This window comes from Drosophila yakuba, chromosome 2L (genome assembly GCF_016746365.2).
Source record: "Drosophila yakuba strain Tai18E2 chromosome 2L, Prin_Dyak_Tai18E2_2.1, whole genome shotgun sequence".
NCBI lineage: Eukaryota > Metazoa > Arthropoda > Insecta > Diptera > Drosophilidae > Drosophila > Drosophila yakuba.
Genome location: NC_052527.2, coordinates 18,956,565 through 18,979,158, shown reverse-complemented (window position 1 = coordinate 18,979,158; position 22,594 = coordinate 18,956,565). Strand labels below are relative to the sequence as shown.

At 45.3% G+C, this 22,594-nt stretch overlaps 1 protein-coding gene across 24 annotated transcripts in view; it reads right to left on the bottom strand.

The window, feature by feature from the left end:
• LOC6528893 (sorbin and SH3 domain-containing protein 1) overlaps positions 1–19,229 on the bottom strand; it is a 31,411-nt gene extending 12,182 nt beyond the window's left edge. For 6 of the 24 annotated variants that reach the window (XM_039371290.1, XM_039371291.1, XM_039371292.2 and 3 more), the window contains exons 1-7: positions 10,718–19,218; positions 8,122–8,328; positions 1,798–2,187; positions 1,143–1,241; positions 818–957; positions 647–719; positions 412–444 (exon numbers count right to left, since the gene is read on the bottom strand). In XM_039371290.1, the coding sequence (XP_039227224.1) occupies positions 412–444; positions 647–719; positions 818–957; positions 1,143–1,241; positions 1,798–2,187; positions 8,122–8,328; positions 10,718–16,142 (6,367 nt within the window). In that variant the 5' untranslated portion in view covers positions 16,143–19,218. Of the gene's footprint in view, positions 1–411; positions 445–646; positions 720–817; positions 958–1,142; positions 1,242–1,797; positions 2,188–3,537; positions 4,027–7,125; positions 7,198–7,378; positions 7,540–8,121; positions 8,329–9,628; positions 10,102–10,717 lie in introns of those variants that run through there. The other 18 variants (XM_039371282.1, XM_039371283.1, XM_002089889.3 and 15 more) reach the window with 14 other exon arrangements.
• Between the last annotated feature and the right edge of the window lie 3,365 nt (positions 19,230–22,594).

Genomic DNA, 22,594 nt, shown 5'->3' with positions numbered 1-22,594 from the left:
GATTAGTCGGGGTAAGTATTTAGTTGTACAAGCACAAGCGGTTTCTCAAGCTCTACTTCACATAATCATTACTTCGTCTTTGTGGTGAACTGGCGTACATGATGTTAGCGTTGTTTTGTGGCTTGTCGTTTGGTGAGTTAGGCCTTAGACTAGGTTAGTCGTGAAATTTAGTAGAAGCTTCCAAATTATCAATGATCTAGACACGGGAACACGGAAGAACTCATATGAAGGTAAACCAAATAATACAGCATGCACGTAAACAAAATAAAACCAAAATAGAATGAAGCTTTCTGTGTGTTAAAGGTTAGAGGTGTCTAGACCCTGTCTATATGTATAGGCAAAAGCGGGCTACTAAAAGGGAGGAGCTACTAGGGGATAGCATAGTTTATAGATCAAAGAACAAAGAATCACCTCTGGGACACTTGTAGCGAATCACAAAATCATCTTGAGGCGAAAGCGAATGGGGAAATGAGAAACGAGAAGACACCGAAAAGATAAGTCGGAGATCTGATCAGACTGAAGCATTAAAAGGATTGGGGAATGGACATTTTTTGGGAGTCGGAATGAGCTGGGATGGGAATGGGGGGTTGTGGTGTACTAAGGAGTTTCAATGCTTCAGACGAAGGGGAAAGTGAGTGACATTTACCGCCGTTCTTCTGCTTGTGAATGGTCTGATAGAGACGCTTGTACCATTCATGCTGATGCGGCTCCTTGACCTCCTGCGTGTGGATAAGGATAAGGAACAATACTCGTATCAATTCGTCTCACTTCGAGTTCAAAACCCCCGACATGCCCCAGTGAATGGGGCTTCCATTACCGATCTCAGGATGATGGGCATTCCATCGTTGGTCACCGGACCGATGCCGTCGTACTGCCTTCGCCCTAACTGTGCCATTTTCCGGGGACGATCGCTGCCCGTCTCCGGTTCGCTCATATACTCGTGCTTGACTTTGTAGACTGGAAACCGCAGATGGAGTTTGGTTAGTGTTTGGAGGTCTAGGGGCGCTCGGATCATCGGTTTATTGTTTTAGGTTTAAGGGTTAAACGGGGACACAAACATCACAGCTACATTCAGTGTTGTGCGTCGACATGAGCTCGCTTCACCTGGTCACTTGCCCTACCCTATATACGGCTATACTTACTGACTTCATTGGGCCTGTAGGCTGGACGACTGGCGTCGGACAGCTGGCGCCGCGCAAACGGCCTCTGCAACTCCGAGTTGGATGAAGAGCGTTCGAATGCTTTTCGGGGCGGTAAACGACGGTAAATCGTTAGCGAAATCGAGAGAATTTTGGGACAGAAGAGGGGGAGGGTGGCAGTAAGTCGACTTTTTCCAACGCTCAAAGATAACGGTGCTACGATCCACTAGTATATGTTTGTACAATTTAGAATTGCACCATTAAAGAATTCTAAATTTCCCATTATATAAAAAATCTTTGTAGTCTGGAAATCACATTTGATTGACACGGTAATGTTAGAAATTTGATTTTTAACAGGTATACCAATAATCATTTCAGCTATATACAAATACTGCGCACCAAAATATCAACAGGTAATTGATATTTAGTTGTACCAAAATAGAAAACAAGTGATATTTCGTGAAACAAATGTGATCGTTTTGGAAATCAGAAAATAGTGACGTTAAGAATCACGTTTTATCTCTAAAAGTATATCAAAGATTCTTTCCTTGGTATCCCCAGTATAAAATATTTATTATTAAGTAATTCAGTTTCTTTGAGTATTGGATAAGGACCTGACTAAGTACTGAGAGGAGAGGGAGCGAAATGCATATAGTACTTCTGATCTTGTCGGAGACACTGGCACTGGGCGCCACGGGACCAAAGTGCCCGGAGCAGTCAGTTTCGGCGTAGTCCGAGTTCGAGTTCACGGAGTTGAGGGAGGCTATTGCGGTGGGTGGTGGGGCACCTTCTCCGTTCTCCGTACTGGACCACGGCGGGATTGTAGTCGTCGTCTTCTGTTGCTGCTGTTGGTGCTGCTGCGCCGTATAGCGACGGGGCAGAGTGGGGGACTCGAAACGGACCGGACGGAACTCCTTGCGTCCGCTTAGCACCGGTGACGGTTGTGGCGTCCAAACGGGCAGCGAGGGTGGCGGCGGGGGAGGGGGCGTGGCCGATGTGGTGCCCGATTGATTTAGATCGCTGCTGGAACCGTAAGGTGTCCACACGCCTGTCGAAAGTTTTTTTAAAGGGTGAGCTAGTGTGGGCGGTGGTCTTTGGTCTTTCATGTGGCTGGTGACATTTTCAGGGGCGCCGGCGAGTTCAGAGATTGAGTTTTCAGCCCCGACATTTACACTTGTCAACAAGTTTATGCTGGCTGACTATGCTAAAACCGCAGATCTACTCGAAAATAGCTTTTTGGGCAGTCAACAAGCCGAGCGGAGACAAATTAACAAACAAACACAGCGACGGGGAACAGCCATAATTAATACGACGGCGACCGAGGAAGCCGCCATTTGGCAGCCATTCAAAATTTGGCCAACACACATAGGCACACTCACACAAACACAGACACATATACGCACACTGACGCTCCTCTCACACGGATGGAATGAGTCATCGCAGTTGGCGCATGTTTAGCATTCACAAAACACACACATATGCAGGAAAATAAAATAAATTTATATTCCCGACCGTTAAAGAACTGGGCGAGGTGTGATACTGAGGTTCCCATTACACTGAAAACCTTTCTTAATAAAAATATTGACTAGGTTCTAAAACTTATTACCAACAAAACTAGGAAATGCCCATAAACAATTATTATGTATTTTATATCATAATGGTAATAAATCATTTTAAGCTTTCAAAAACTTGATTAGCACATTAGAAACATTTGGACTTGAGAAACCCAAATATGATAAATGTGATTTGCGTTAACAAATTCATCTAAATGTCTAATGGTCATACAATTTAAAGCATATCATCCATTTTGACTGGTATTTAACCAATTTAATCCACAGAAGAATGTCGTATAGTCTTTTGCATAATTGGAACAAATTGCCTTCAATTGTGGCTTTTCTTAGCCAGCATTATCTTGTTTATTGTCAACTAACCCTCGCGACGTCTGTGCAGCTTTGCATTGGCTCTAGCCAAGAACTTTCGTTCTACAGATTTATTTGCCACCTGTAAAAAACAAAAACCACAAACAGACAACGCGAGATCACAGACACATTTAAAGACTCGGATACACATAGATATAGCGATGCCCTAGGCGCATTGCCTTCGAGACATTGACACGCATTTTGCCGAGGAGCAGTGGTGCTGCCTCTAAATTCGTTAGCGGATTTCTTGGGTTTCACAGGGGAAGTGGGTGTTGGTAGAAACTGTTAGGGGAGGTGGTGGGGTGTGCTGATGCTGGTGATTCGTATGTGGGCGCGCTGACGTCTTTATTCAATCAGCACTTAATTGAATTATACAATCGAATCAAAAGGAAATTTCTGCTTGCAAATGTCAATCAAACTCGCACACACTGAGATCCTCTGAGTCACTCAGATTAGTCGCTTAAATCTGAGGGATTTACCTGAGCAGATTCCACGATACGACTACGGACACCGATACGGATACGGATACGAATATGGGTACGGATGGTCCACCGATTTGGATTTCAAGAGCGATTTGCTGATTGAGTTGCTGACTCCGCGCACGGCTCGAGGCGAACTGAATTTTGCGTGACTCGCCAGCGTCGAGCAGAGCTAAAAGCCCGGGAATGGGGATGGATTCGGAATCGGATTCAGATTCGGAATGGGAATGGGAATGGCTATGGGCAGGGAGAAACAAAGGCAAGAGCCAAACAACACACCCAGTTTTGGCTACGGGAGGAGCCTCCGCCCCATAGCCGCAGTCCCCAAATAGCAGATCAATTACCATTCTGGCTGCTCAGTGCTCGATCAACCGGAGACAGGGGAACCTCGAGGGGAAAACGCCAATTATGCGTGCAATGCGAAATGGAACGGAAGTGTGTGCGCCGGAGTACAGTGAAGCAGCTACAAAAGTCACAAACAAAACATTAAAAAAACTCTTCGGCAAAGCCAGACAAAAAGCAAACCCAAAACAAAAAGCAAAGCCAAACACAAAGCCAACTCGATTGGTTTGGCTTGACTTGGTTTGGCACTTCCGGTGGCCACTGACGCTACTACTGCTGCTGCTTTAGAACAAATCAGTCGGAAAATTCGAAAATTCGCTTGGAAAAATGTTAATAGTGGCACTTGAGAGCGCGACACACCCGCTAAGGAGCGCCCGCAGTCGAGCAGAAGCCGCATTTCGCTGGCTTTCGTTGTTCGGGGCAATTCATTTCAAATTTATCGATTTGCGCATAAGAACCTATTGGGAAAACAGCACTAATGGGACTCCACTGAACACAAAATATCGTAAAAGACAGATTTGAATTCTTGAATTGAACGAAATAGTTTTCCATCACAACATATCATATCGACGTGACCATATTTTCATTCATTTCTTATAAAATTATAAAACTATAAAAAACAAGAGAGAACGCTATAGTCGAGTTCCCCGACTATCTGATACCCGTTACTCAGCTAGTGTAAGTGCGAAGGACAGTTTTTGGCGGTTTGTGGGCGTTAGAGTGGGCGTGGCAAAAAGTTTTTTGGCGAATAGATAGAAATTTACAAGACTAATACAAAAATGAAAAAATATCAAAACATTTTTCAAAAGTGTGGGCGTGGCAGCTTTGGGCGGTTTGTGGGCGTAAGAGTGGGCGTGGCAAAAAGATTTTTTGCAAGTCGATAGAAATTTTCAAGACCAATACAAAAATAAAAAAATATTTAAACATTTTTCAAAAGTGTGGGCGTGGCAGTTTTGGGCGGTTTGTGGGTGTTAGAGTGGGCGTGGCAAAAAGTTTTTTTGCAAATCGATAGAAATTTACCATACCAATACAAAAATGAAAAAATATTAAAACATTTTTCAAAAGTGTGGGCGTCGCAGTTTTGGGCGGTTTGTGGGCGTTAGAGTGGGCGTGGCAACATGAATCGACAAACTTGCGCTGCGTCTATGTCTCTGGAGTCTGTGTGCTTAGTCTCAACTTTCTAGCTTTTGTAGTTCCTGAGATCTCGACGTTCATACGGACAGACGGACAGACGGACAGACGGACGGACAGACGGACATGGCCAAATCGACTCGGCTATTGATCCTGATCAAGAATATATATACTTTATATGGTCGGAAACGCTTCCTTCTGCCTGTTACATACTTTTCAACGAATCTAGTATACCCTTTTACTCTACGAGTAACGGGTATAAAAATAAGCTTATTCAGATATATTAAATCCCGAAACCAGTCCTCCACTTTCCTCAGTGTTTGAATCATTGCAGGAATGAGGGAACCATTTAATTTTAACTCTGGATAGTTTGTAAAATGCTTTTTCAAAAGCGGAACCCATATGCTCGCTGCGGCCTTGTAAATTTCACACAAAAGGTGATGGAGAAAATAGTTCAGGAGGAGTGGCCGGGGGATCTGGGCAACCTGTCACGGATGGGAAACGGGAGTTCGGATCGGGAGTTCCGAGTCAGAGTGCGACCTGTCAATTGGACATGGGTATGAGAATGGACTTGGGTGCGGCTGGCTCTGGCAAATTAAGAGCATTTCCTGAATTGATTTATGTGGAATTCTGGGGAGTACGTCTGTATGTGGCTCGTGGATAAGGTGGGAACTCCTACGCTTGGGATTATTTATGGAGTGCATATCTGCAGTTCATTCGGAAATGATTGGAAAAGCTCTAGTTGGAAGACGCATAATAAGATTAGGGAATTATTATGATAAGAATAAATCGTCTACTTTATTTATTTCATAAAACATTCTTTTTTATAAAATTGTTTTAGTTGTATTTGTGTGCAGCAATCAGCAATTCAAAATATATATAAAACAAGATTTATCTTTGATTTATTAGTTTCCCAGGCTCTATGAAGTAATATAGCTATAAAATTGTGCACATAATAACATAGCCGGATTCCAGCACCTTATGTACGATCTGTATATTTATTCATCTGCCCGCCCACCTATTCACTCATGAATGCCATTCCAATCGCTATTATTAAGATCTCTTTCAGCAGATCAATCCCAACGGTGGCAACGTCATCAAACAGAATTAAATCACCAATTCCCGGCCAGCAGCGAAGGCAAAGGAATCGTTTTGTTCAAGTTCAACTGAATTTATACCAAACTATAAATTATTTTCACTAACTAAAAGTCTTCAAATTATATTTTTCAATCTTCGGCATGGCAAAATAAAAAGTCTGAACCGGAAAAAATAGAATGGGGAAAATGTTAAAAATAACAGCATACAAATTAATGCTTTAAATAAATGTGTAGCAGATAGAAATTTCCTAAGCATAGATAATGCCATCAGATGACGCCAATCAAGGAATGAAAGTTTGATGGATTTGCCTACGCTCTTTAAATCCTCAAAGGGGATTTATGGCCCACGGCGGATTCTGCTGAATGGAAGATCCAACGGACCTGGCCAAAATAACATCAAATGGATCTTGATGGCGACATGGCATAGTACTCTGCTCTCCGTGTTGATCTTATTTAGCAGGCATTTTTATTGGAGACTGTAAAAAAAGGCATCCGTGTGGGCGTCTAACACGAATAGCGAACAACAATTGGGAACATTGCAAATATTGTAATAAATATACAGCATTTTCTCCCTCGGATTTTACGTCATGCCGTATATTTAGCAATGGCGCACCTCGTTCCAGTTTGGATTTTCCAAAATGTTTCCCTAAATCATGTGGAAATTTTTGGTGTGTGCACAATTAACATGAACTAATGTGAAATATTTAAAATAAACAATCGCATCTGCCAAAGGCAAAATCAAGTTCAGCCCAACTGAAAAAAAAACTAAAATGAAAGAGCGAACACAAAAAATTATCTATAAATACGAGCAATAAATTTTAAAATGAATAAGTCGAAAGGTAGAAAGCTGACGGGAAAACTTGGAAATCGCGACGAAAGAGCTACTCAACTCAAGTCTTCTTCGGCTTTGCCAGCGAATCATCAAAGACAACCCACTGAAAACGTCATGTTGGCCATTTGTCACACTTGTCGTGAATGCATCTGCAGGATGCAAACGCATCCGCCAGATACAATTTACCTGAACCTGGTGGCGCGCGCGCCTTGAATTTGGGTGCAAACATCGCGGTGCCCGCCGTGCTTTGTGTGTGCTCTGCAAAAATTGAATTGCAAATGGCCAGAACGGCGATTTAGATCGGAATACTTCTCACTTTATACACTTCACTTCGTGTGCAGCTCGTGCATCTTGGTATCTTTACGATACTTTCACTGCGGAAGTGGCAACACGTTTGGGGGGCACACAAACAAATTTGAACACAAAACACTCAACTAACCCTGCCCCATTTGTGCTGTGGAAATATAGAAGCGACTTCTTTTTTGAATTCAAATTCAAATTTCCGACTTCGGACGTTTCTATATTTTCTATTTTCTGATTTCTGACGCGCCTTCGCGTTGCTCACACGACTTTAACACGACGACGACTACGAAACGGTTGAATTTTCGGGCAGGTTGCTTGGACTTTCGTTAGCCAGATCCCAGCCGAAAAATCTCAATTTGTGTGCGAGCGCAAGACAACAAATTTGTTGAACGTTCTCGTTCTCAGATGAAAAATTCGTATTTCTTTCCGTTTCGCCCAGTATAAACAACAATTTTTTTATGCTTTCGTAAACAGAGACAGTGGCAGGAGAGGAAGCCAAGAAGAGCGATCTTCTGGGCATTGAATGCGAGAGATCTTCGACTCAAGTGGGTCATAAATTATGGACACAGTGTAGATAAAGATAAAAAGATAAATATTCAGAAGTGTGTGTAAATGTGTAGGCGAGTGTGGCAAGTGACCAAGGAGAAGCCTTCACGTCGTATACGCAATGAGCTAAAACAAAGACGAGCAAACTTAGTTGCCTACTTTCAGGCAGGCTAGCAAAGTTCACAATGTTTAGAGTGGGTTTTGCTAACAATAAACTTAACATAATTGCACAGATATCGTGAAGGGGTTAAACAATTAGACACAGGGATGGATGGCGGGATGCGTGGATCGAAAGCAGGGGGTGGAGAGGCGTTCTGGGGTTTTCTGACACACCATTCGCGTAGAGGAAGCCCTTGGCCAGCTGCAGTTCGCTGTCGATCTCCTTGAGAAGATCGCTTTCCGACCAGCTGCGCCGCTGCCTCTGCTGCTGCAGCTGCTGCGCATTAAGGAGGAAGCGCGTCTGCTTGGGTGGGCGTGGTCGCAGCCGGACACCCATTCCCGTTGCCGCTGAGTTCGCCTCCTCGGTTGCGGTGGCTCTGTCTGAACGATAGCATTCGGTTAGATCTTCGCCATCTAGCGGAGTCCGATCGTCCCCCCTGCCCCGTTCCAATTTCAGCATGCACATTCGCTTGCACACAGAGAAAAATCGTTGCAATCTAACTTTGTACTTCGTTATTTACGTGTAGAACAAGAAAAAATAACTTTCCACTTTTAAATGCAATGTAACTAAAAATATTGTTTAACATTTGAATTCAAATTTAAATTCACATGAATAAAATAATTCTATATGAATTTCCATATCTTTGAGGAAAGCGGTTGAACCATAGATAACAATAACTCAATTATAATATCGCACTTATATTTTTTGTAGAAGAGAACCACTTTTAAATATATTTTCCCAATAACGGACTTTAAAATGAAAGCCTTTTGTTTTATTTTTTCTAAAATTGACTGGCACTAATTGGTCACTTTTTTCTAATTGATGATAACAATAATAGGTATTTTTCTCTGTGTAGACGCTCTAGCCCAATTGCCCCCGATTCCGTAATTCTCTTTTAAACAAACGGATCGTCTGTCGGACTGCACTTTGTGTCCATGCAATTGAATGGAATTAATTTAAAATTTCCGCTTAATCGTAATTTTGCTTGTCTTTTCCTTACTTTGTTCTCGTTTCTTGAGCTTGATTGCAATTCTTGAGGGGCAGATAAGACATCACGAGGGGGTGGAAGGGGGTTTTATAAAGCCGCGAAAGGGTTAAGCCGTATTAAGCCCTTGGGCATTTGAGCTTTTGAGTCTTAAGCGAATGTTTGCGGATTACAAAGCCAAATGATTTATTATCTAGACTTAAGCTAAAGATAAGACAATTATATGTAGTAAGTTGTGGAAATATCAGACAGTTTAAATTAAATTAAAGTCAACAAATTTCAAACTGAATTGAAATAGTTATAAAAAGAATAAGGAAAGTAGTAAGGATAAGCTGCATAAATATTGAGATAACCTCTTATACTTAAAGCATTTAGGGTATAAAATATCGTTTTAGTTATTGATTAACTTGTTTGGTTTATTCAAATGCGAAATGTTTCCCAAAACGATGAGTCAATCGTTAACATTTTTGGCATTTATTTCCCAAGCATTTTGTTTACGCATGTCTGATATTTCTCAACCCTCAACCATCGTCTGCAAATATCTGTACACTACACACAAATTTGGATTAGTTGTTGTTTCAAGCACATCGTCTCTCTCTTGCGGGACACATCACACAACTAAAAGGAATCGCATGCGGAATATATACAACAAATATCGAATGGATGCAACGAAAATACTAAAATCAAGTAAACAATTTGTGGTTAATCAAATAATTTCGTTTATTAAACATTAAACAACACTAAATATAATTTTCGGTTTCGTTTTATTGCTAATGCTTTAAGATTATTTTCAATGTTTTGAACATTTAACAAAGTTTCACAAACGCAATTTGGACAAATATGTAACTTGTTTATATTTGATTATATAACATGGGCTGAGAGTGGGGATGCTGCATGCAGCTGCAGGGGAAGGCGCATGAAAGGGGCCGGGTCAAGGGTTAGGGGTCAAAGCATTCGGATTGTGGTTCAGGATGGCCCTAGAAGGTGTTCGAGGCGGAGTGCTCGAAGTTTCGCCAGTACTTGTCGAACTCTTCGTGGATTTTCGCTCGGAAGGGTGAGCCTGCGAAAAACTCGTTCAAGCCGGCCCCGATTTTTCCCGGCTGGGGATCGCTGTAGCGATTTATCTGATGGATTGTGGTGTTCCTGGTTTCTGTTTCTGTGGCCTCGTCTGTGTGGAGGAAGTAGGAGCAATTCGCGCACAATAAACAATCAGAAGAGAGAGGTAGAGATATACAAAAGAGAGAGAGATAGGACAACACCAAGTAGCTACGGTATATGAGTATATGAGCGGGATGGCCAACAACCAGATAAAGGATTACTACCAACTTGATTTTAACGGATGGAATTTTGGTATGGTTTTATGAGTAACTTCATATCGATACCTTTTAAGATCAAGTTTGATTGATATGTGTGATCAACTTAGGAGTGTGTGGGAAAGGTGAACTAACTGAACTTGTTCCAGGCGGTCAGCAGGGATAAGCCCAGCAACAAAGCCGTGCCCAAGATGCCGCCAGCTGTGCTGGATGAGGGAATCAATGGTTCAGTGGGTGGCGGTGGTGCTGGTGCTGGGGTAGGAGATTGTACTAGGGATGGGATAGAGGATGGGGTGGAGGAATCTTTAGCTGGGGACGAACCACAACCGGGATTGGAGTCGGAGTCAGGCGATGAGCTGTGGTTACTGGTTAGTTCCAGGGGGATGTTATGACTCACGAGCCGCGCCGTTTGCGAGCGTTCGCGATAAAGTCGGCCGCGATTTCCCCCGGAAAACTGGGCGGGAAACTCACCCTGGACGGAAGGCGGTAGCCTGGAAACCTTGTACGTCTTCACGATGCTCGTCTTCTTGGTGGCACTGCTGTGCGCATTGTCGGTGGCCTCCTCCCTGCGCTCCTGTTCCTCGTGACGCTCCATTTGGGCGCCATCTGGCAACTGTTCGCTGGTGGAGAACTTTGCGAACTCCCGCAGGTGCCGTGGCAGCTGGCGGAGATTGGCCTCCGCCTGGCCCTCTAGTATGCGTACTGGTGGCGCTTCCACATCCGATTCTGGCTGAGATTGGGCCGCTGGCTGGGGCTGAGATTCCGCCCCACTTTCCCAGTCGCTGTCCGCCGGCATAGCCAACTTGTGACGGCGCTCCTTCACCCGATCCAAGAATTCATCGCTTATGGTTGTCTTGTCCACCGCGGAGTGATCGTGCTCATCCTCAATCTTTGATATGCGTATGATCTTGTGCTGGCGCCGCTCTTCCCGCTCAGCCACCTTGTTCATCCACTCCTCGGCCATTTGCTGCCGGAATACCTCATCCTCGCTCAGAGTTGGCAGCTTGGCGGCGGGCCTGTAGCTCTCCCTCCTCTGAGGAGCCGGCAGGACTGGAGCCCTCTGCATTTCCTCCATTAGACGACGGCGCTCCTGCTGCAATCGCTCCACTTCAAACTTGAGCTCCTCCTCCTTGGATAGTATGTACTTTAGCTGCTGTTCATGCAATTCCCTCGGCAGCGAGGATCTCCTCTGCTGGCGATCGTAGGCAGGTGGTGGCACCTGCTGCTGTTGCGGAGATGCAACTGGTGGCGGTGCTGGACTCACGCCCCTTCGCGAGGTGGTGCTAATGTACCTGGGATTGGGATCCCTCTCGATCATGGAGTAACAACTGCCGTAATGAGGTCGTTGTTGCTGTTGCGCCTGGTTCAACATGGGGGCATGGGTCCTTCTGCCTCCGTAGGCGTTGAAGGTATCGTAGCTATATTGACTAGAGCTGCTCAGATCGTTGGTGCTGGCGGAAAGGCGGGGAGCCCTAATGCCATGTGGTGTTCTCTGATTCTGGCGCTGATAACAAATCTCCACCTCCCTGGCAAAGGGTCGTGCTATGTTCTCCGAGTATCCCAAATCGTTGGCATACCTAGACCAGTCATCCTGAGCCCCCGGATGGTTATAGTGACCCACGGTGGTATGCGGACGTGGTGGTGACTCATTTAGATTGCACAGGGACTCTGCGCGTCGGGAACGTGGCTCCAGCTCAATGGGAATCTCATGAGTTCGAGGTGGTGTGGCCTCCATTTGTCGCGGTACCGAGGACATTCGCTCCTGTCGCGACTTTGCCGACCGCTCTATTTCCCTTTCCAACTCCTGCATGTGGGCATGTCTTCTCTGCTGCAACTCATCTAGTCTCGGATGACCAGTCGCGGGGCGAGTGAAGCCACTGAGATCGTACATGGAAGCCGACTTCTCCCGCTTTTCCCGGGTGCTTTGCAGCTCGGCGTGCATCTGCTGGGACAGCCTATCGAAGTCCTTGAACACGCGGTCTTGATCCAGCCCGTTTTGCTGCTCCCGCTGCTCTCCAAAAGCATCCGCAGCGGCCTTGGCACGCTGCCGAAATTCCTCATACGTACCGTTGCCGCTGCCACTACCGTTCTCTCGCGACGACTGGCTATTTTTGGGCGCCACGCCTCCATCAATGAAAGTGTTGCCGTTTAATTTCGTTGCTGACATAATTGGCGGCGGGGGAACAGGCGGTGCAGACTGGTCCTTGGGTGGATCGCCCTGCTCCTTCTTCTCATGACTGGAAGTGCTCACATCGTAGACTACCTGACCATTCTCCAAACGCTTCTTGGACTCGAAGCTACTCGTCTCGATGTTGGAGTACCGCTTGGTCTGACTGACAGGCTGATGGCTGGGGAACTCGATGTTGGAGAACCGCTTGCGCTGCTCCTCGAAAATGTCGCCCCTGTGCTGGGGGAACATCCTGGCCAGCTCACTCTCCATGCTGTCCAGCGTGGGAAACTTGGCGGTGTCACTGGACATGGTCTCTGTGGTCGCTTTGTGGCTGGAGGTGGTGGTGCTGCTGCTCTGGCGGTGCTCTGCCGACTGCTGAGCACCAAGATCAGCTGCTCGCCTTGGTTTATTTTCAAGCGATGACGATTCGCATTCTGTGATCTTCTGCTTTTGTTCGCTTGCGTCATCTCTCTTGGCGTTTTCATGAGCGGTCGCCTTGGCCGCCGTTTCGGCGCTCTTCAATGGTACCGGCGGCGGAGGGACAGGGGGCGCCGTCGGCGAGAGACTCTTGCGCAACTCGCGCATCATGGCCGCCGTCTTGAGCATCTCGCTCTGCTGCTGCTGGTGGTCCTGCTCGAGAACCTGGGCCTTGGACAACTCATGGTACCCCCGACGCTCCACGAACTTTTGGTGGGCATCTAGCAGGTCATCCGGCTGGGTCTGGGTGTTTACCAAATCCCTCTGGCCGGGTGACAGGCAGACCAATACCTGGGGATCGGACTGGGTGGGCAGACCCAGCCAGGCGGATGTGGACTTGGTCTCATTTGCGTTTAACTGCAGCTCCTTGATGTGCGGCAGCTGGGGCATGGGATAGGGCATCTTGCTCTGGGACTGATCGGCTATGTTCTGGGCCACACTGGCTAGCTCCTCGAGCACCTGTTCGCCATAGGGCATGGAAGCCAACTGCTCGGTGCACAGCAGGCGCAGCTTCTTTATGGCTTCCGTATCCGTGTCGGCCCCTGCATCTGCATCCGCATTCGCAACCGAATCTGCAACTGAAAGCTCTGGCTCTGATTGGGGAGTTGGTGGTGCGGGTGGTGATACGGGTGGCGGTACGGGTGGTGGTGCGGGCTTTTGTCTGAGTGGCGGTGTGGGTGGCTGAGCGGTGGGTGGCGGTGGGGGACTGGCCAGGTTGATGGCCGTGCATTGGCTGTGGGTGGTGCTGTCGGAGCAGTGGGAGTCGTTCGACTCCTGCCGCTTCAGCTGCAAGGAAGCTAGGTGGAACGAGGAGGACTCGGGACTGTAGGGTGGCACGGAGGCGGGAGGCGGGGGAACGGGCGGCGGCGACGGCGATCGCGGTAGTTCACCTTGCTCCTGTTCGCGCCGCGTCATCTCGATCAACTCGCGCACTTTGTCCATGTTGCGAACGAACTCCTCGCGCGTGGCCGCTAGCGGCGATGCTGCCCCGAAACTAATAGTCGATCCGCCAGATACATTTGTATCTTTTGCTAATTGTTCGCGATCGGCGGGAGTGGGCGTCGGCGTCGGCGTCGGCGTTGGGGCGCTCAGCAGCGAAGACTGCGAACTGGCGAGCGTCGGGTTGGCGTTAACAGGTGTGCTCTCACGACTCTGCTCGCCCTCTCTCTCCGTCTCTGTTTCCGTTTCCGCTTCCGTCTCGCTCCTGTCTGCCGTGGTGGTGCTGGTGCTGCTCATCTCATCATCCGGCCGAGCAATCAACCGGCTGGCATCCGTATCCAAGTCCACAAGGGCCCTCTCCGCCAAGGCGGCGGCCTGTTCAAGTTCTAGTTCCATGAGGTCAGAGACACTGCTGGAGGCCGAGGAGCTCAGGTAAACTAGCTCCGCATCTTCGGACTGGGGAGACAGGGTGCTCTGCAGTCGGGTGCAGCTCTCCAGATCGGTGGAGTCCTCCAGCAATCTAGTTTCGAGCTTAAGAGGCGACGGGGCCTCCTCCCTCCGCTTGTGCCTGCGGCTGAAGTCCAACTGACTCCTGGGAAAGGTCTCGTTCAGCTTGGGGGTGCGGATCCCCGTCTGATCGCTTCCGCCAGAGGAGGCAGTGGAGTTTCTCCATTCGTTCTCCTCTAGGATGCTGTCCAGATAGCGGGGATTAAGCAACTGCGGCAGGAAGTGCGACTCCAAAGCGTTCCGTTTTTGGGCACGTTTCTGGCGCAGCTGCTCCTGCTGCTCCACTCGGCTGCTGGACGGCACCTGCTGATCCGACGGCGATCGTTCCGGACCCACGGCTACAGATCCCTCTGATTCCGAGTCTACTTCGCAAACCAGCGGCGACTGCAGGGAATTGAATTCCCCGGAGCTGAATTCGCTGTTCAGTTCCAGCTCCTGGATTTGCACATCACGCGAAAAGCGCGCAAACTGACCACTTGACACGTTCTTCGGAGACTCCACTAAATAACGGGGTGGTGGAGATAGGGTTCCGGCCAGAGAACCGGTAGTGCTGCTGATCTCCTCGAAAGTGGGCTTAGAATTTTTCTCTTCGTCGGTGGTTTCCAGGTGTATCTGATGGATAATCACCTTGGAGGTGGGCTTCAGTGGAGGAGGCTGCTGGGAACGAGAATCCTCGGCTTGAAACTCAACTTTTATTTGGAATTCCTTTTGGGATTTTGGTGCAATCTGTCCATTTTGCTGTTGGGCATTATTTAAAATTGGTTCCTGTTGCTCTTCCTTCTTATTGGTATCTTTAAGGACTTGTGGAACAGCAACCGGTTGTGGAGGTGCGTCAGTTGATTCCTGTGGGTGCTGTACTTCATTTTGCTCCTGTTGCTGTGCGTTTGGCTTCGTGTCTCTTTGTATTTGATAACTTTGGACAGCAGCAACGTGTTGCTGATGTGCATTTTCTACAAATTCCATAGCCTTTTCGAGTTGCAACACATACTGCTCCTGTTCCTTTGGATCATGTTGCGCTTCTTTTGGATTCTTTTCAATGGTCTCATCGCTCAAGTAGTCCACTTCATCGTAAACTTGTCGATTATTTTCAACTTCGACAAGTTTCTGCTTTGCATCCTCCGAAAGATGACTAGATTCCGGAAGTTCCTTTTGACCTTTTTCATTTTCTTGTCCTTGCTTAGTTTCAACTTCCTGATGTGCATTGGGTAGCTGCTCATTTAAAGCCTCGACCTCCAAGTGCTGCTCCTTAGGTGTCACTACTTTGGGTGGCTCTGGAGATTGAGCTGTACCATTGGCCTTGTCCTCTTCCCTTACGATTCGATGAACTATGACCTTGGCTTGTCGGGGGCTGCCGGGTGGCCTTCTTATAATGGTGGGAGGTGGACGCACCTGCTCTTCGGCTTTTCCATTGGACGCCTGCTTATCGGACTTTTCCTTGCGGTGTTTTGAGTTTTTGGCACCCATTTCTGCCTCTAAATCTGCTTCTTGTTGGATGACTGTTGCTGGTTGCTCGGATATTTCCTCTATTTTTTCGGTTTTTTCAAGAGTGTTCGTCACCTCTTCGCAGTTTTCCGTTGGCCCATTTGAAACGCTGCCAGAATTTCCATTATCATCTACGGAGAAGGAAGATTGTGCTACTGCGATCTGAGTCTGGAAATCCTGCTGCTCCTCCCGATCCTCCGCCCCTTCTGCCTGCTGCTGATTGTTTTCGTTTTGGCTCGGATTCTGATTTTGGTTTTGGTTTTGGTTTCGATTGCGTTTGTTGCGATTTCGATTGCGATTACGATTGCGGTTATTGGGCATCGTCTACAGCACTTTCGCTTGATCTGAACTAATGCAGTTTTCCTTGTGTGTAAGATATGTGTGTGTGAGTGCTTTGTGCTTCGTGTTTCTTAATCAGCCAGAATCTACAGTACAACTAAGTGTTGTTTCGTTTTTCGGTGTCGTTTATTTCTAGTTCCCTCTGTGTGTGTCACTCGTCGCCAGAAACTCAAACAGAACTGAACTGAGAACCAGAACCGAGAGCCGGCGGCATTCTGCTCACGACGACAACCGGCAAAATCGAAAAAAAGAAAATAAAAAATAAAAACGAGCACTACCAGCGGAAAATCATATAAAACAGCGACGTCGCAGCCGCTGCCGGCGTCTACGCCACCCCGCCCACCGCCTGGCACGCGTCCGAAATCGTTATGCTTTCAGGTTGATTTTTCGCTGCCGAGATCGCGCCTTTGTCTCCGATTGCCTCGAATTGTTTTGGCCAAATTAAATTGCGTTTTGAATACTAAACTTTCGCTCTCGTTTCGAGGGTATGTTCGATTTGAGCAGCTGAGACGGGGTGAACAATTTTTTAAAATATTTTTTAAGATCGCGCTTCCCGTTCCTCGTGGCGCTGGCGACCGACGGACAAGGAATGGGCCGTGGGCTTGCCACGATTTCAGCCGGGAGCCAGATCCCCAGTCTCCCACTCACACACATTTTTACAGACAGCCCAATTCGGATGCACAGTGGCAAGTATTTGAAAATATACACACAAAATGGAAAATCGGGGAATTCATAACGATGCTCATGTTCACAATACATACGGAGAAACAGAAAGTCGGAGAGCGGGAGAGAAATGTGCAAAGCCAAAACAGAAACAGAATGCAGGGTATTTCAAAGACATCAAAATACCCAGGAGACCGAGAAAACAACAATATGACTTCTAGGTCAATGCAATTTCCACAAGCCAAACAAACTCATAAAGTCCGACGAGCAGAAAAGAAACGCTCGGTTCGAAAATATATTTGGCGCATCCATAAATATTAGAAAATGTTTTTGGAACCCGTACATAATTTGTTTGTGGAATTTAAGCTAACGAATATATGCTTTCAAAAATAAATTTTTTTAAATGTCCCAACCACATTTTTGTCTTGAATTTCGGTTGATAAATGCTCAGGAATGAAAGATGTAAGACATTAAGGGAAAATAAAGTATTTAGAGGTCAAATAAAATCCGAGAAAATATTTTCCAACCATTTAAATTGTTTAATTCTTTAAGTGCTTGATCCTAAGACTTTCTTGCAATATGCCCAAAATGGCCCAATGCAGGGCATTAAGAAGAGAACTCAATACGGAAATAGTTTGCCACAGTTAGAGTTTGCTTATATGTATGTATCTTATGGCCGACGTGTGTGTCGGTGTATCTGATGAGTCTGCGCTGGCTGTGTATCTATATACAACTTATGGCATTTTAAAGATATTTTTCGTGCGTAATTTCTTAGATTTTTGTGGTCACAAGTCTCTGCTTTCGGTGTACTCTTGAATAATTGAAGCAGCCTATATCCACGCGCATATATATAGCTCTCCCATGCATCATCCTAGTGGGCCATGCGGTTAGTAGTATTCCGCTTTTATTTTTAAAGGTACTTAATGGATTTCAATTTTTCTTGTTTTGTCTGGCCCACAGCCCCATCATCTCCATTAACTTCCTCCGACCAGAACCAATCCAAACTGAAGTATCTTTGTGGGTCTGTCAGGTGCCAGACGACCCAGACACGTGATGGGGGGTTTTGGCCCGGGCATTATGCAATTTCTGCACAGTGTGACAGACACGGGGATACCAATTAGGGACCACTAAAACGATCACTTCCCCTCCTCAGAAACCCACTCACTTAATGTGTATTCTCAATTGGTTTCGGTTTCCGTTTGGCCCCGACAAGTTGCCTGAATCACTGACGTACGAACATCCAAGTAGCCGCTATCTATATCTGTGAATCCACTGTAGTGGCTTCTATTTTCTGTTTTTCTTGCTCCGTAATATCAACAAATTCGAAATTGATTTCTGCGCCTCGCCATATTTGCTGTAGAACACCACACATTTTAGTTATCTTTTCTGGGCTATCGCTGATAAATTTTGCATTTTTTGATAAAGAACGTGGGGTGCCTTGCGAAAAGTTTTGCTTTTAATGGAATTGATGGAATTCTTTGTGGCGCTGAATGCAGTGAGGAAGATGCCTTCTTGGGAAATAATTAGAAACGGAACTTTGATATTTAAAGATGGATCATAGATGGTCATCAAAAGAAGCCTTTCATAAAGGCCTTTCATAAGGTTTACAAGTTCGCTGACAGGAAAAGATCTATGATTCATATGATTTCTCGCTGAGAAATTTCTTTTGCATTAATAGAGCTCCCAACCTCTTTTTCTAATTAAATAAGCATGTAAAATTAAAAGGGATTGAGTTGTAAATTTAAAAGATTACATCAAGATAGGGTAGGTATCTTTAAAGTCGTAAAGTTTCAAAACAAGTGATTTCTAGAGTTTTTAACTAATATTATGATCTATTTTAAATCGGTATACTCAAATTATGAAGTGACTCAAATTATCAGTGAATTTTAAAGATTTTCCTCTTTAAGTTTTCCGTTCACTGTGATCTTCCGAATGTTTGCTTTTAGTCACACTCTTCATTCACTGAACATTCACATTTTGTTATTTTTCGATTTTTGAGTGTATTCCAAGTGTTTGGCTGCCTGCCGATTTGTTGGCTTTGCACTTATGTATGTTGTTGGGGGCATTTGCGTATGGGTATGGGTTTGAGATACATTCTCTCGATACATAGATACACTCTTCGCCTTTGTTGTTATTGCTGCTAATTAGCATAGATTTTTGAGAGACTCGGTGCTGTCATGTTTACGCTTTGCTTATTTATTTGGGCAGCGCCGAGCGTTTTGTTCTCCCATAACGAGCTGAGCACATGTCTGTTTCCCGCTCTCCTCCTGCTTATTGTTTGTTTGCCTTTTACACAACAAGCACACAGATACACACGCACACACACACGTTGCGTATTAACACAAACAATGAGCTTAGTAAATGAGTTTATGAATCGCCCCACAAGAACATCGAACCCGCTCTGACGTCACGTCCTTACAATTTAATTCCCAATTAATTGCAAATCGTCGGCATCGGCGAAAAGGCGTTGCATCAAAGGCCGCGTACGTGAGCCAACTGAGCTGCAAGTGCATAAAAAGAGACCGCCGCCAAAAGTCCGCCGACCCACTGTCTCCGTCGCACTGTGGGCCTCATTCTGTTATCTCGCCGGCACATTCTAAAACATTCTAAAACCGAATAATGATCTCAGTGCCGTGTCGCATCCAAGTGCCAAAGTTGGCGCGTAATTGCCAACGTTTACGCCAATAACACTGGTAGCACTGCCACTACACCAAGTTCGACCTATTGCGTCAGTTCTCGCAGGCTTTCCCAGTCGCATTTCCCCCGCCGAATTTCACCAGCTGAAGTTACACACACAGAGGCAGCGAAGTAGGGAAAACAAGCAGGGAAACCAAGCAAAAGCACACACAAACACACGGGGCTATTTTTAAAGGGCGAAGTCAATGGGCTAGTCGAAAAGCACAGCTGCGGTAAGAATCACTACAGTTCCGGAACCGAGTTTGTAGTGCAGTGTAATTTCCGATAGCTACAATTAAATGGCTCTCGCTCGATCGACACAACGTCAAAGTCGAAGTTCTAGTGCCCAACTGAAGCCGAAGCTCCAAAAGCTCCCCGTAACACCTGGAAACACGACACATCTAGGTAGCAGATAAGTATCTGACGAAGCCTTCAACTTTTTGCTGATTGGCGCCCGTCTCGCTCTCGAGCCAGCCCTCTCCCTCGCACTGGAATCGATTGCAAATCGGCTTCCGCGACAGCTACTAATTTGCTGCGAGCTTGGTATCGGACATTAGAAATGTTTTGGCACTGCGCCAATCTGCTGACAGCTGGAAGCAGCTTTCGCTTTCTGGAACAAACAGCCGAGAAGTCGGGGCTCTTGACTGGCGGAACACTGGGAGTGCTATTCCGCGCGATTGCCATGAAATCACAGGCGGAATATAAACTTCATTAGATGGCTAAGTTGGGTTTAAGCTGGTTGGGTTTTCTGGTTGCCAACCTCTCGAGGGGAATGCAAATTTAAGACCAATGCTCAAATGTTAAATGTTAATCGTATAGTACCTCGGGGTTCTATGTTTACTTTGGGTTTCCGGCAAGTTCTTTTAATTTTACATTTGTTTACGCATCGTTATTGGCTTGCGGTGCTGGATTTTTTTTAGCACAACTATTTTAAATAAATATTTGGAATTTCAAAGTCGTGTAAACAGAAACACATCCAAAGTGAGATATGATTTTCTCAAAGCATCCATTAAATATTTTGCAATTAACATATACGATATATGTTTCAAAATGGTTGCATACTTTTTAATGTTGTAGCGTAATCTACAAAATTACGATTTCACTTCATTTCACTTTACTTTATCCATTTGAGAGTATTTAATCGCTGTTTATTATAGGTGAATTTTCCGAAATTTATGAGTCAATCATCGCTGTAACCAACGATTTGCCTTTGTTTTGGCACGATGTTAGCTTATCGTACAACATTAGTTGACACAATTCAAAGTCAGATAAGAATGAAATTTAACACAGCACTCTCGACATTTTTTATCATTTTTTATTTCGTTAGCATTTGCGTTATGATTTATTTGAGAACTTGAACCTCAGAGCAACAAATCGAATTATATAACCGAAACGCATGCAAACCAAAATTCTAAAGTCATTTCTTAGCGAAATAACAAATTCACGTTAATTGCATTGTTAAAAATTCCATTTGCGCTGCTCTTCTAGATGCTGAATCACAATTCAATACTGAAACTCGGTCTTGTTTGCCATTTGCACAACAACTAATGGTCAAAAAGCCAGTCGGCTGCGTCAGCTGAGCGGCGGCAAAACGACTTTATAGATAGCCACAAACAGGCTGCTGAAATTATCATAATGGAATAATGGCCAAGCGACACAGTGGTCAACGATTTTGGAAAGGTTCGGCGGGGGTCGAACTGCGGGGGCGCTACCAGAATGGCGAGCCTGACGCCATTAGCACGCCGATCTAAGTCGAGCTTTTTGGGAAAACATTAGACTAAATTAGCCAGAAATGGAAGTAGAAATGTCAAGGCGGCTTAAGTAGCTTTATGTTTCTAGCACGTATTTTCAGATGAACCTACTTAAAAAATCATTTTATTGCCGAAACGTAAATTTCTTTCATTTAAAATATTACTAAGCTTGAGCAAGAAATTTCTGTTAATCAAAGAATAATAGTCATAAGCTTATAGTCATTTGCTGTAAAGTTTATTTGTTTATGACATTCAAATCTTTTGTAGAGATTTATTAAAATCGCTGAGTAAGTTTCCAAATATTTCGAAATATTCACCATTGTACGCTGAATATTGAAATCCTAGTCGTGAACATTTTTAATTAGATTAATATTTTAATTTGTTTATTCACCTAAAAGTATGCAACAAAAAGGTAACTTTTTGATGAGTCGAATGAGGCAAACTGGACAGAACTGTGCGTATATGGATAGAAGTACCTTTTGTTTACAAAGAAGCCGGAATGACATCAATTAATTGAATTTGAAGTTATTTAGACACCCTCAAAGCGCAATTCGAAGACGGATCCCAAAAAACAAAGAGCCTTCTTATCGACCGCAATCACTCATTTTTGCTTCATGCCTAATTAATGTGACAAATGCCATTAAAATTGATACCCCACAGCAAATTGAGTAGCCGCCGAGGTGAGACCCCAGCTGGCAACTTCCCCTAGGTAACCAGAAACCGCAATACTGCCGCCCAAAATCGGTGGTTTGAGCCGGCTCAAAGGGAAGACAATTGATTGAGGAGTGTTCCCCGGGCCAATGGCCACACTTGATTGAGTCACCGCGATGAGAATTTGAAGATTATTTCGTTAAATTGTGTACAAATTACAAGTGTCAGTCTTGGGACAAAGAACAGCTGCTAGTTAAAAATTTAGGCGAGGCTCCGAACTAGGTCGCCTTTCGCCTCTAATCGATTGTAGTAAACAAAGAGCTTGTCACTTTAAGAGGTTCTATTGATTTTAGTTTGAACGAGTATACTCACGGCGAAAACTGCTCAAGAAGGCATTTCCGAGTTTATGGTGCCCGTAATTTCGGTGTAAAGTGGTGGCAAAGCTATTCAAACTTTTTAATGGCCTGCGGAAGCGTAAGGGTATTCGTCGAAAGCGCGAATAATATTTTTTAAACCATTTCTAGTTGGCTGCGGGCACAACTAGACTCATTCCTTCTTGCTCTTTTAGTGTCTTTTTATCGCTGCTGGCGATTGACAATAACTTTTTGTGTGTGCGCTTTATTTGCCAAGCCAAAACGAAGGAAAAAGCACACATGGGGTAATAACAAAAATTTTGAGTTTTCGCCAACTGAG